Here is a 14,071-nt window from a genome sequence, read left to right as displayed (position 1 = left end):
CCACACAGAGCGCTGGTTTCTTCTCTCTTTTGTGGGTCTCTGACTTCACGGTCCCTCACATTCCTGCCTGGTTAGAGATGGGTTCGCTTCCTGCTTTGGTGGAAGGTGAGGGGGCCTCCATCGAGGGGTGTGTCCCAAGTGTCCCTGAACTTGCACTCAAGAAACTCATTAAAGGATCTGAGAGCTGGAGATGGAAAGAACAGACTTTGGGGCCTGCTGGCTACCAGTTCTGTGAGCTGGATGGGTCATGAGATACCTGTGAGCACAGGTGAAAGAGGGCACTGGGATCAGACAATGCTACCATTGCTGAGGTCACTGAAGTTTCCTGGATCAGTAAAACCAGTTCACAAATGTCATATCCCCTCTGCGTCCTCATAAAGCCCTGAATGCCAGCAACCCTGGTGCAACTCAGCTGTCCATAACTCCATTGCTGACTCAGACTCCATTTCTACAGGCTGTAGAAGGAGAGAGCAGAGTGTCTCAGACCTGAGCACGAGTTAGAATCACCTGAGGGGTCTGGTTATAGCACAGACTGCTGGGCCCTGCCCTCAAAGGTTCTGTCAGGGGTGAACTGCGGATCTGCATTTCTAACAAGTTCCCAGGTGGTGCTGCTGCTCCTGAAAGTCCAAGGACCACTCTTCGAGAATCCCTGGGAATGAGATTGGGGTTCTGAGGAGCAAGCACAGGAGCTGAGCCATCTCAAAAGCCTCATACCCGGAAATTCTTGAAATGAACGAAGGTGCTATCAAAGGTGTTCATCTGAGCAGTCGTCAGCTCCCTGATCATCATTTGCTGCTCTTCAGTCAGACCCTTGGCTCCAAGGGGCCGAGTTTCAATCCGTTCTCTCTTCTTCCTCCTGATCAAGGCCCGTCTCTGCTCCACAGCTGCATCGGACATGATCACTGCAAGGACAGCCAGGAGCAGACTCAGGCGGCAGCAGGGGATGGGGACAGACTGGTGACAAGAATCCTGCCCTTTTCCAGGCTCTCAAAGACTCTGGGCTCCTCTGGAGAAACACTTGGGGGGAAGGACGGGTGTGCTGCCTGTGACCGTGGGGTTCAAGACAACTCTGTGGAACAGTGGTTATTGCTCCGGCTTCTGGATCTTAAGGCACCAGGCTTCAGTGACGGCTTTGCCACTTTGTAGTGATGACCTTGATGGGCTTCTTCACCTCTCTTTCCTTCGTGGTAAGCTGGAGTGACAGTGCTCACCTCACACTGCTCTTAGCATGAGACACTGCATGGGAAGCGCCTAATATGACTGCTGCTATGTAATAGTTGTTTCATAAGTGCACCTGATTATTTGTTTCCGGTGTATCAGATACCATTAAGACTCCCGAGAGTCCCCCATGATCTCTGGGTCTCGGAGAGCTGGGCTGCTGCTTAGCAAGAGGTATCGTCTCCAGCCACGTCCTATGTAGCCTGGGGCTTTAGGTCATCCATGGATTTCTGGAGCCCACTTGTGTGTGCAGAGCAAAGCTCTGAGGGAGGGGGTCCTGCTGGGGAGGGGACAACAGGCAGAGCTGGTCTGCAGGAAAGGCTCTCTGCCAATGCCCAGGGAACCTGGCCCCTCAAAGGCTTCCCAAGGTCTTGTGTCCCTCTGTGACTGATGGAGCGAAATACACCTTGGAAACTTCCAGCCTTCCCCCATGCTTTTTAATCTCAGAGCCCCTGGGAGCACAATTATACCAGAGCTGGACAGGGGAATTAAGAACCCTCTGTCACTGGCCGCACACAGTTCCTCGAGGATGCTAGGTCTGGGCCACTGGTAGAAGGTGCAGGTCAAGCACACCATGAGTCTCCAGCTTCTCGTTCCCAATTCAGCTCCCCTAATTCGGCTAAAACAATTATGAAGGGCACAAAGCGAATCACACAAGCGCAACTGAGGGGAGAGTGGAGTATGACCCTGGCCAGAGAGAATCAGGCCTCTGAGAACAGAGAATGGCGATAACACCCCACTTCTCCAGTCCCTCCAGGATAGGCCGGGGACCTCAGGTTGATGTCTGCCCCTGTGTGCATGCGCACACGGATGCTCTTGTGCACACCATGGCTCACGTGCCCATGCCCGCTCGCGCAGCCTTTGCTCACTCTCTTTCCTCATGCCGCTCTCCAGGCACTTGCGAAGCCGGCAGGCCTGGCATTGACGCCGGGTCTTCTGGGTGATCTCACAGGTGCCCTTCCGGAAGGGGCACCGGGGCCGGGCATTGCGCTTCATGGCCCTCCTGCAAGAGGACAGAGAGCAGAAGATAGGCCGCATTGTATACCCTGGCTTCCTGTCCGCCCCTGACACGGACACTGGTCACACCCTCTATGGGCTCTGCTTTTGCCTCTGAGTTGGGTGGGGTTCATAGGAAAGGTACAGACCAGGGCTCTTCAGGCTTCTGTGGGTGCCCAGAGGCCTCCGAGCCTGCTGGAGGAGGGGAGCCAGGTACTAGACTGTCCTCAGCATCCACATGGGAAGTGGACACTGCTCAGGGCCTGCACCGGAGCTGCTTCGTGGGATGCTTCAGCACCCTGAGGCCCGTACCCTCTCCCCTTCTTCTTCCTAACACCCAGGAACCCCAGGAGAGCTGGGACAAGTCTCTGTGGAGGTGGCTTCTTCCTGGATTTCTCCTTGGAAGAGGGGACTGGCGGAAATCTGGCCCCGGGAGTGTAAGAAACATAAGCCTCCTGCCTTCCCCAGTCCCCATTCTAGATTGGGAGGCCAGAGGACCGCGTACACTATGGGAAACTTTCTACCTCACTGTAAAAAAGCTTCCCCTTGCTGACTGCCGCAGGGGAACAGAGAGGCTCAGAGCCCCAAAATAGTGGAGTGTATGGGCGCTGCATCCACGTGTCCCCAGACAGCTGCGCCAGATGGGAAACAAGGTGGTAAACTCCTTCTTGAGACCCCAGCACACACTCTCCCCCACAGCCCAGCCATCCTGCACTTCACCAGAAGACCCAGTCAGTGGGGCCCTAACTTTATCCCCCTGTCCCGAATTTTCACAGCTGAATAGATGGAAACAAATTCTCCTTTGGATCTGGCCTCTGGCTCTGGTCCAGCAGTGTGGAAACAAAGAATGGACAGGTGTGGCTACTGATTGGGCCCTGGGGACTGATCCAGGAGACCTGAGACCAGGAGCCAGACGGCCAGGGGGTGTATTTCTCAGGCCCCATCCCCTCCCCTGCTGGGTAAGAGACCCCTGGGTGACTGAGGGAAGGAGCCCACGTTTATCAGCCATTCTGTGGATTGGATGCAGGGCTACAGATTGTGCAGAGCTTTGCAAACTTAGCTCTTAGAACCCTACAAAATTCATTTGGTCATCTGCCTGTCACAGATGAGGAAATGGAGTCTGTGAGAAGACAGAGCGCTCGCTGTCCTTGAGGTAGAGGACAGGCTGAAGTTTGAATTCAGGTCTGCCTGATACCAGGATCCAAGCTCTGACCCCTACAGCGAGCCGCAGGGAGAATCCAGGTCTGGTTCAGGCACGCTTCCTCCTCCGTGCAGCCTCATTGGTGGATTCCCAGCTCAGGGATCTGTCTGGGACTCTTTGCTAGTGAAAAGTTGGCTGGGGCCCTGGTCTAGGTGATGTGAATTGAAGGGTCTTCTGGGAAAGATTTCTTTGCTCTTAGAGGACAAGAGGGGCCTTTCTATTCCTCAGCTGAGCCCTGTGGCTCCCAGCCTGAACCCCTGGCACTTTGCTGTCCTCAGTGGAGCAGGCAGGGTAGCCACTCTCTGATGGCAGAAGAGGAAGAAGGACTGACTGCTGGGCTCACCAACCCCTTGAAGGCCTCAGACTTCTCGATGTGAGAGGTGACATGTTCTCCTTGTTGTTCAGCACCGTGAGTGGAGAGTTGTTGCTTGTAGCTGTGCACAGGCTGACAGCGTCCCACACGGATGTTCATTTCTCCCTAGAGCATGAGGGCTTCCTGAGCTGACCTCAAACTTGACCACATCGGCTCCTAAACCAGGGTTTCTTCACTCTGGTCGGGAGTGGGGGCAGGGGTGGGTGGGTCCTGGGCTGCTGCAGTGCATTACTGGACTCCTCCTGGCCTGGACACCCCACTGTGGGTTCTCCCCTGCACCCAGCTGTCTGGCGGCCCAGCTTTGATGGGACTGCAAGCTGGACCTTGGTGCAGGGGTCCATTTCCATTTAAATGTCCAGCCATCAGGAGGAACGCTGCAGAGGTCAAGTCAGCTGGCTGTCCTCAGAATGCACGAGGGGCCCAAGTGTGCCCCTGCTTGGGAGCTGGCCTCACACACCTGGCCCTCCCTTCTTTCCTGGTTGGCTTCTCTTCCTCTTGGTCTGAGCCTGCACTGAGCGGTGTCATTGTTCTTTCTTCAGCTGAACAACGTGACCTTTCTGTTTGGGCGTGTCTTGCTATGAACTGGGACTTTTTAGTCCCTAATATTTTGGATCTCTGTTTCTAGGTGAGCTGGTGTGTCATATTCTTCGCTTATTTTATGCCATTCTATACTTAACACCACTCCTTAAGAGTGATTTGAACTCTTGAATTTTGTGGATTTTCAAATTCTTTCTCCTCTTTTACTGACTCGTTTGCTGTATTTGCTATTTTATTCAAGAGCACACGGAGAAACAAAGGGAGATCTTAATGGAAAGGGGCCTTTCCTGAGTAGAGTGGGAGAATAGAAAATGATGATTTCCTCTCAGATGCTAATGATTCTCCTGAGACTAATTCGGAGGCCTTTGGATGGGCCACCAGCCCACTCTCTGAACCTGGGCCTCTGAAGCTGAGGTCCTGAGACAGTGCCCAGGGAGCTAGTGGCAGAGCCCCAGTTAGATGGGACCCATTTTATCAGAGGCAGCAGGTGGGTGAAAGTTGACAGATAACTCTACCTGAAAAAGCCCTTGCATCCTTCACATGTCATGACATTGAAGTGATAACCAGTGGCCTTGTCCCCACACACACGGCAAATCTGGGGACCCTCTTCTTCCTCGTCTGCGCCAACGATGGGATTTGTGGATGCAGAGTCAGCTTCTCCACGGTGCATGAGGTCAGCATGGTTCCACTCTTCTTCACGGCCCACCTCCAGCTTTGCTTCTAAGCCTCTTGGACTAGAAGTGAGAACACCGCAGGGAATGAGAACCCTGGACAGGGGTGTGCTGAAGCCGCAGTGTGCATCACTCATGTGGGTTTTGTGGACACAAGACCTGACGTTCCATAGAAGAAATGGGGAAGGAGGACTAGAGTTAGACAGAAAGATGTTACTGTGATATTTGTGTTCAATAATAGGGCCCTGGAGTAAAGCACATGGATGAAGAACACGGAGAGAGAAAAGTTAGAGGAAGAAATGAGAAGAAAAGAGAAAGGAGGCTCTGGGTTGGACCAAAGAATGAATACTTGGATAGTCTCAGATTAGGAGGCCATGAGCTGGTCACAGACCTGAACGCAGGGCAGTCCATGGGACAGAACACTTGCTCTGGAACTGAGGAGACCCAAAGAGCTGGCCCCTTGGGTACATTGTGGCCCAAATTCCCAGAGAGAACTGGAAAGGCTGAGCAGAAAACCTGTTTTCAATTGAGTAAATAAGCAGATGAGGAGAGAGAGAGGAGCCAGGCTCACAATGCAGAGAGAGAATACCCAGGTCCCAGTCAAGCTGAGGGGTAAATGAGTAAAGAACTCGAACCCATTCATAAAGCTGTACTCTAGATGTCCTCCCCAATTTTCACCTGGAGGGTATAACTTTAATTCTACCTGGGAGTAGGCATAGAGGAGGGTGGGCAGACACTGGAAACTGTCCTATCCACTGTTCTTCCCCAAAGACTCTCTAGGCCACCACACAACATTTCAACACACAAATTTCTGTTTTTAACAGTGTAACAGATGACAGCTGACCATTTCACATATAAGAATGAATTAGAAATGAATCTGTTCCATGACCCTGACCCTTCAGAAAACTGCAAATAAAATAGACTGACTGGAAACTTGAACTGACCAGGTATGTGGAAATTTTTTCTGATTTTTTGAATTATAATTCTGACCTCATACAGGCTTGCAGGAAAAAATGTATATACTTTGCATGTCCAGAAAACCCACAAAGAATTTCATTGTAGGTTGTTAGTGCTCCTAGACATCCACAGAAGCAGAATTAATCCTCCCCACCCCTCACCCCACCCTGTAGAGGAACTCACCTTCCACCTAGACACAAGAATCACACAAGTAATTTTCAAGGAATATGAGCAAAAACTCATAATCATGAATAAAAAGCTAACATGGCACTATGAGCAGGAGACAGGGAAAACACTTACAGCAGGATTAGACCTGCAAAGATGCCTGAATTATCAAGCAAAGAATGTTTAAATAAATAGTAGAAGAGGCTGACAATCAAAGAAAGAGAAAAAGCCTGTGAAACAACTGACCAATCAGATTTGTAAAATGAATAAAAATTGACCATAAAATCTGAACAAACAGCTATAAAAACCAATTATAAAAATGCTTGGGAGTTAAAAAGAAAAGCAAAACACAACTAAAATATGCAAAAGCATGTAAGTCAGAAGATGGATGATCACAATGAAAGTTTTTTAAGGTTCAATATTGTTGAGGGAGGAGAAAGATAATAAATCAGATTTTAATTAGTAAAGTGTGCCGGTTAAGATTTCTGAAGCTTTTTAGTCGCTCGATCATGTCCAACTCTTTGCGACTCCATAGACTGTAGCCCACCAGGCTCCTCTGTCCGTGGAATTCTCCAAGCAAGAATGCTGGAGCAGGTAGCCATTCCTTTCTCCAGGGGATCTTCCCAACCCAGGGAATGAACCTGCATCTCCTGCATAAGATTTCTAGGCAACCTCTAAAAGTCTGGAAATAGAATGCACAGCTTAAAAGCTCGTAGAAAGGGAAAAAATGGAGGAATAAAGAAAAGTTCAACCATAGAGAGAAGAGAAACTGAAATAGCATGATGGAAAGAGCAAATATATTGATAATTAAATGTAAATGCTGTTGATTCTTGAACAGCACAAGTTTGAATTGGCTGGTCCACTTGTATGGAGATTTTTTTCAGTAAATGTATCGGAAAAATTTTTGGAGATGTGTGGCAATTTGAAAAACTCTTAAGATGAACCACATAGCTTAGAAATATTGAAAAAATTAAAGGTATCTCCTGAATGCATAAAACATGCATAGATATTAGTCTTCCTTACATAGGCATAAGATGAGAGGTATTTAATATAAAATCAGTAATGTGTTAGTTTTCTCACTGTTTTATAACTTTGTTTACATTCCCATACAATATGCCTCTCTTGTAATTGAAACAATTGTGTATCCTGTCATCATAGGTACTTTTTTAAATGTCACAGTGTTTTCAATAATGTGTTTGCCACAAAAACCAAATGATGATTCATTTAGTGTATAGTCCAGGCTCTGTGAAACAACCCTTTCACTTGCATTAGACAACCATAAAGCAGTTGTATTGCTGTTTCTTTCTTATCAATGCATGAATCATTATACCTATAAATAAATATGAATTTCTTTTTCACATTATCTTTTCATTTTTAATCTACTGTTAGTAATATGTATAACATCTATATCATAATGATGTAGGTACTGATCAATAATTCATCTTGTAAGCAGATGATGGAAACTTACAGTATCCATACAATACAGTGCTATAAATTTATTTTCTCTTATGATTTTACTAATAACATTTTCTTTTCTTTAGTCTACATTATTGTGAGATACTTTATTGTAAGACTGATACATATAACATACAAAACATGTGTTGATCAACTGTTGTTATTGGTAAATCTTCTGGTCAACAGCAGACTCAGTAATGCAGTTGTGGGGGAGTCAAAAGTTATAAACGGATTTTTGACTGTGCACATCAGTGCCCCTAGCCCCCGTGTTTTTCAGGGGGTTTAATGTATATTAAACATTCTCATTAAAAGAGACAAATGGTTTCAACAGATACCTGGGGCTACCTAAGGTTCAGGATTAGTGCTAGGGAATTAGGGATGGTGATGGATATTAACTGCACTGACTGTGGTGATAATTTCACAATATGTACAAGTACAGAATTATTACATTCTACATCTGAAACTAGTGTAAACTTATGTCAGTTATACCTCGATAAACACATAAACATCCATAATTTTTTAAAGGGATGAGGCAGAAAGATACTAAAATCATTACTAAGAATTATTAAAACTCAGTGTTCTAGGTCCTTTGCAAAAGATAACTCTAGGTCCTTTGCAAAAGATTTATTCATCATAACAGTTATCACAACAGCAAACATGTGTTGAGCATCTTGCACACACCAGATACTCTGTTATGTTGGTCTTTTTTCAGATTCTCCAGAAGCTGAAAGTCACTCTTTTGGCAGAACTCCAGGGTCTGCTATGAAACACTCTAACTGCTCCACAGATGCAAAAATGTTCCCAAATCAAAGAGCTTTACAGGAAGAGAAAATTTTATAAGTAAGATATTGGAGGAGGTTTTCAGCGTCATTCAGGAGCCATTAGGCATAGCAGAACTTGGGGCTGCAGAGACAGTGGCAGGTATTCTGCACATAAATCAGCAACTTTGGAGTAGGAGACAGGTGGCAGTCCCTCGGCCACTGGTGTAAGTGCCCTTCCTAAGAAGGGGTGTGACAATTATGACACAATGCATGTGCCACAACAGAAGCTCAGTAGAGGCACATCAGGGGGATGAAAGAACTGTTTCCAAAAGGACAGAAGAGAGAGATACACTTAATCTGTGTCTGATCAATGCATTCCCCAACTCCCTAATGAGGTGACGTTAGAATTAACACCAGGATCTCCCTCCATAGAACTTTTGGTGTAACTTTTGCTTTGTTTGGCCCAAGTTAAATAAGCAGATCTAGTACATTCTGTAGTTCATTCTCTCATATTGTTATAAAGCCCCGTTTAGGGCACCTGTAACAGGTGTTTTCTCCAAAGACGGTCCCCAATAAAACACACCTCTCACTTTCATACCCTGGTATAGTCCCTCTCAGGATGAACCAGGGATGGTCTGTGACTTGCTTAAACCAATAAGAATAGTGGAAGTGACACAGTGCCAGTTCTGGGCCTAAGTCATAGGAAGGTCTGGCTGTTTCTGCTTTTGCCCTTTGGAGAGCCTTAACCACCACGTGAGAAAGTTTGTCTACCCTGAAGCCATGCACTGAGTCCACATGAAGGGGATGACCATCTGGGATGGCCCGGATGACGGAGGCCCATTGCCCCGCCTGCGAGCTGTCCCCATCCCTCCTGCCAGCTGTCCCCATCAGGCTCTGGGCATGTGAGTGAGCAGTCTCAGATGTCCCAGCCCAGCTTAGCATCCACCTGTGTCATGTAGAGTGGAAGAACTCCCAGCAGAGCCCCGCCAAACCACAGCAGCACGACGGAAAGTAAAATGGTGGTTGGTTTAATTGGTAAATTTGGGGGAGGTTTGTCATTTGGCAAGAGATTGTGGAAGCAGGTCGCCTGGAGCTTTGTTAGATGGAGGTCTGAACTGCGGTGAACAGGGTGCCAGCTGACACCCCCAACTTGTTCCTGTTCCACTCTCACATCAGTCCTCCTTATAGAATGACACTGCGTGGACAGGAAAATGACAGCGGCTAGGTGACGGCATGTGCCAGCCACATCGCTCTTTCATGTGAGTTTAATAAGACCAGTTATCTATGCAGCCTCCATCCAGTCTAGCTGTATTTACTCTGAGGTTCGCATCTGCTCCTTGCTGCCTGTGAACGTGTGAACTCTAGCAGAGGATTGAAATGATCAACTCTTGTATTCCCTGAAAGTAAAACATTCCTTTAGTGAGGTCTTTGCAAAAATAATTAATTGTAAAATGCAGTATTTAGGCTAAATATACCAAAGAAGGGATAAATTAAATTCTCAGCAAGGAAAAGCCATCAATAACTGATTGAATAAATTAATAAATTATACATGACTAGGGCTTGCTGCCCTGGGTGCACACATCCTCACCCACTCTTAGCATGAGTGATGAGTTGACATTGCTTAGCTAGAAGGAGGTGGAGCCAGAATTTGAACTCAGGTCAGCCTGACTCCAGAGCCTGTGTTCTTAAATCAGCATCCTGCTGCATCCTTCTCAAGGTGTGTGTCTGAACAGGTGAGCCATTTGTTAAACCCACTTTCTGTGCAGACTTGTTCCTAGGCAGGTCCTCCATGTCATGGAATCCCTTTGAGGTAGCTCTCTGTTCTTGGGCAAAAGGCGATTCCCTGAGATGCTCAGGTCTTGCCATCTCAAAGCTGATTAGAAAGGGACCAAAAACTTTGCTGCCACTCCAACCACATCCAGAGGCTTCTGGTCCCGCACCCTCTGGAGAGCTGCGGGTCCTCCCTCTCGCAGTCAGAGGAGCATGTGTCCACCCACTGTCTCTTGACCAGTTCCAGGGAAGCTCCATCTGTATCCCAGATCCTTCTCTTTCTAAGCAGAGGTTCATGTGAGCAGATGGCCATACCACTAAAAGCACCTGCATTTTTTCCGGGGTTGAGGTGGACTCATTGGTTCTCAGCCTTTGTATTAATATTTTTGTCACTGTATACATTAGAGCCTTTTCCTTTTTTTCTCAGCCGCCAGGGTCTTAATTAAGCCCTTAGAAAAACCAGCTTCAGGGAGGGATCTTTGGAGAGCTTTGGTGTGGTCTGCACATTCAGGCTGGTTCCCCAGTGTGCTGCCTAGGAAATTGTTGAGATTGCTGAAGGCTCAGTCCTCTGTGCGTGGAGCATGGCCTGACCAGGCTGACATAAAGAATACAGTTGCTTCATTTGCTGAGGTCTGCAGGTCACTGTTAAATTAGGAAGAAGGGAATGACATACATGGGTGTACACACGGGGATGACTGAGTGTAAGCAAATAGGACCCAGCTGTCCCACCATCTGAAGGTCAGAGGACTTTGGATTTTGCTCCCTGGGGCACAAGATGTGGCAGGTACTGTCCCTCTCTCATTGTCAAGATGGCCTAGCCCCTGCCACTGACCTTTGACTCACTTTCTCTACTCAGCTCACTTCTCTGGTGCTCAGGAGCCCCATAAATAAAATGGAAAAGGTCTACATGGCCTTTGGCAAGAAGGAAAAGGAACAGGAGACTGTGCTGTTCTGGGCATGTTACCAGCTGACCTGTGTCTATCCACAGGCTGATCCAGCAGGGAGAGAATGAAGGAGGATCTGTGGAGACGCATGTCACTCAGAAGCCAGCCCAGAGGGACCCCCAGAGTGGAGAGCAGGCTATTCAGGGAGACAGATTTGAACTTGGGGAGAAAGGTAGGAGAGTGGTGTGTCCAGAGACCAGGGGATAAAGAGGGACATTCTAAAGAACACATGACTTGTTTCTGCTGTAGAAGGAGCCAGAATCCCTGGAGTGGGGAACGAGGGGAGCAGCACAGGGCTTGCAGGTGACAGGGGAGCAAGGAGAGGACAGCAGAAGCAGCCTGGAGGATGGGAACTGGGTGGAATCCAGGGTGAACTGGGACCAACAGAGAAGGACGATGGGTTACAGGAGGCTCACAAAGGGAGCCTGGTGCTGTGAGAGCACCCGGAAATTTCAGGTTCTGAAATTAGCTGATTGAGACTCTGCTTCAGGACCTGGGATTTCCTGATCCTCTGGGTTAAGCTGTGAGATGCAGCACCCCCCAGCTCCAATGTTAAAACGATCTGAGATGGCCAGTGATACAGGATAGGTGGCTGATCATGACTCCAGATTAGAAGACATTAGAGAAAACCATGACATGAGTGCTCCTCAGCCGCAGAAGGAACGTGTGAAAGGGAAGGACCAGAAGCTGCTGGAAGGCTTTGCCTGGGGCTGAGGAGGAAGGTGGGAAGCCATTACCTAGTGACTCTGGAGTCACATGGAGACAATGTGAGTGGTGCTGTGGCTATATTTGGGCCAGAAGGCCAGAAATAAGGTATTGATGTGGCCCTTGGTCATCTTGATGAGCAAGAAAGATGCCCAGTAGGAGGTCCAGGGTTTTGACGTTTAGCAGAGATGTACAAGAAGGAGGAATCCTAACTAGAGCGGGAGAGGAGCCCTCGTCAGGGTGTTGGAATGTGCTTGAGAGACACAAAGATAATCACCGAGGAAGTGAGAATGGGGAGCTGTGATTTGGAAAGAGTCGAGAGTGGAGTGAAAGAAACTGAAGCCAGAGCAAGGGTCCCGGCCGTGAGCATGTCTCCAGTGGAGGAGTGGAGGCAGATTAGGAGATGAAGAGGGCAGATGAACGACAGTGGAAGAGAACCCGCCAGTAATGGGTGCGTTTCATAAGGGAGCTCGAGAAAGGCATAGGGGCCACTGGTTCATGCTGAGCCCCAAAAAGAACCCCAGAGAGAAAATCACACCAACTGCAGAGTTTTAGCCATAACAAGGGAGAAATAGCTAACTCTGAACCCAGGAGAATCCTAACATTTGTCAAGCAGGAGATTTATGCTGTTCCCAGGGTAGCAGTTCAGAGGCCCGTGAGTCCCTCTGTGCCTGGCCCACCCTCTCCTCACCCCCAGACCCTATCTGTCATTCTGGGCAACCCTTAAGGCAGCGGTTCCCAACCTTTCCAGGGTTTGTTTTCGTGGAAGACAGTTTTTCCAAGGACCAGGGGTGGGGGGTGAGGTGGAGGGGATGGTTTCAGGGTGATTCGAGTGCATCACATTCATTGTGCACTTGGTTTCTATTATTACTGTATCAGCTCCACCGCAGAGCATCAGGTATTAGATCCTGGAGGCTGGGGACCCCTGTCTTGGGGAGTGTCCACATGCTGCATCTGCTTCGGGAGGTGACTCTCCAGGGCACAGATGGAAAGCGGGTCACTCTGAGACACTGGTCAGCCCCAGTTGGCACTCCCTGGCCTTCCTGCTGGCCCGTGAGCCCACGGGTCACCCACCCTGGCCAGCTGCAGATTCTCTCCAGCTGGCCATGGGAGAGATTTCATCAAGTTTTAATTTAAGTCAGGTGAGTAGAGGTGCCATGAATCAGCTTATGTGGGGTCTGAGGCTTATACAATTGTGGGAATTTTCTTTATAAAACAGAATGCATTCAATTTTTCACCATTGAGGATAATGTTTGCTGTGGGTTTGTCATATATAGCTTTTATTATGTTGAGGTATGTTCCTTCTATTCCTGCTTTCTGGAGAGTTTTTATCATAAATGGATGTTGAATTTTGTCCAAGGCTTTCTCTGCATCTATTGAGATAATCGTATGGTTTTTATTTTTCAATTTGTTAATGTGGTGTATTACATTGATTGATTTGCAGATATTGAAAAATCCTTGCATTCCTGGGATAAAGCCCACTTGGTCATGGTATATGATCTTTTTAATGTGTTGTTGGATTCTGATTGCTAGAATTTTGTTAAGGATTTTTGCATCTATGTTCATCAGTGATATTGGCCTGTAGTTTTCTTTTTTTGTGGCATCTTTGTCAGGTTTAAGGGTGCCCACTTTCACCATTACTATTCAACATAGTTTTGGAAGTTTTGGCCACAGCAATCAGAGCAGAAAAAGAAATAAAAGGAATCCAAATTGGAAAAGAAGAAGTAAAACTCTCACTGTTTGCAGATGTCATGATCCTCTACATAGAAAACCCTAAAGACTTCACCAGAAAGTTACTAGAACTAATCAATGAATATAGTAAAGTTGCAGGGTATAAAATCAACATACAGAAATCCCTTGCATTCCTATACACTAATAATGAGAAAATAGAAAGAGAAATTAAGGAAACAATTCCATTCACCATTGCAACAAAAAGAATAAAATATAAAGAAACTAAAGACCTATATATAGAAAACTATAAAACACTGGTGAAAGAAATCAAAGAGGACACTAATAGATGGAGAAATATACCATGTTCATGGATTGGAAGAATCAATATAGTGAAAATGACTATACTACCCAAGGCAATTTATAGATTCAATGCAATCCCTATCAAGCTACCAACAATATTCTTCACAGAGCTAGAACAAATAATTTCACAACTTGTATGGAAATACAAAAAACCTCGAATAGCCAAAGCTATCTTGAGAAAGAAGAATGGAACTGGAGGAATCAACCTGCCTGACTTCAGGCTCTACTACAAAGCCACAGTCATCAAGACAGTATGGTACTGGCACAAAGACAGAAATATAGATCAA

General features: G+C 47.2%; 1 protein-coding gene across 1 annotated transcript in view; it reads right to left on the bottom strand.

Annotated features, from left to right (window-relative positions):
- NR1I2 (nuclear receptor subfamily 1, group I, member 2) overlaps nucleotides 1–14,071 on the bottom strand; it is a 41,651-nt gene that overhangs the window by 13,156 nt on the left and 14,424 nt on the right. The window contains exons 2-4 of the mRNA XM_010845382.1: nucleotides 4,841–5,059; nucleotides 2,088–2,221; nucleotides 715–902 (exon numbers count right to left, since the gene is read on the bottom strand). Of these exons, the coding sequence (XP_010843684.1) occupies nucleotides 715–902; nucleotides 2,088–2,221; nucleotides 4,841–4,995 (477 nt within the window). The 5' untranslated portion in view covers nucleotides 4,996–5,059. The remainder of the gene's footprint in view (nucleotides 1–714; nucleotides 903–2,087; nucleotides 2,222–4,840; nucleotides 5,060–14,071) is intronic.

Source organism: Bison bison, unplaced genomic scaffold (genome assembly GCF_000754665.1).
Source record: "Bison bison bison isolate TAMUID 2011002044 unplaced genomic scaffold, Bison_UMD1.0 scf7180017864215, whole genome shotgun sequence".
NCBI lineage: Eukaryota > Metazoa > Chordata > Mammalia > Artiodactyla > Bovidae > Bison > Bison bison.
Note: the sequence above shows the minus strand (reverse complement) of the source record. Positions and strands in the feature narration are given on the sequence as shown.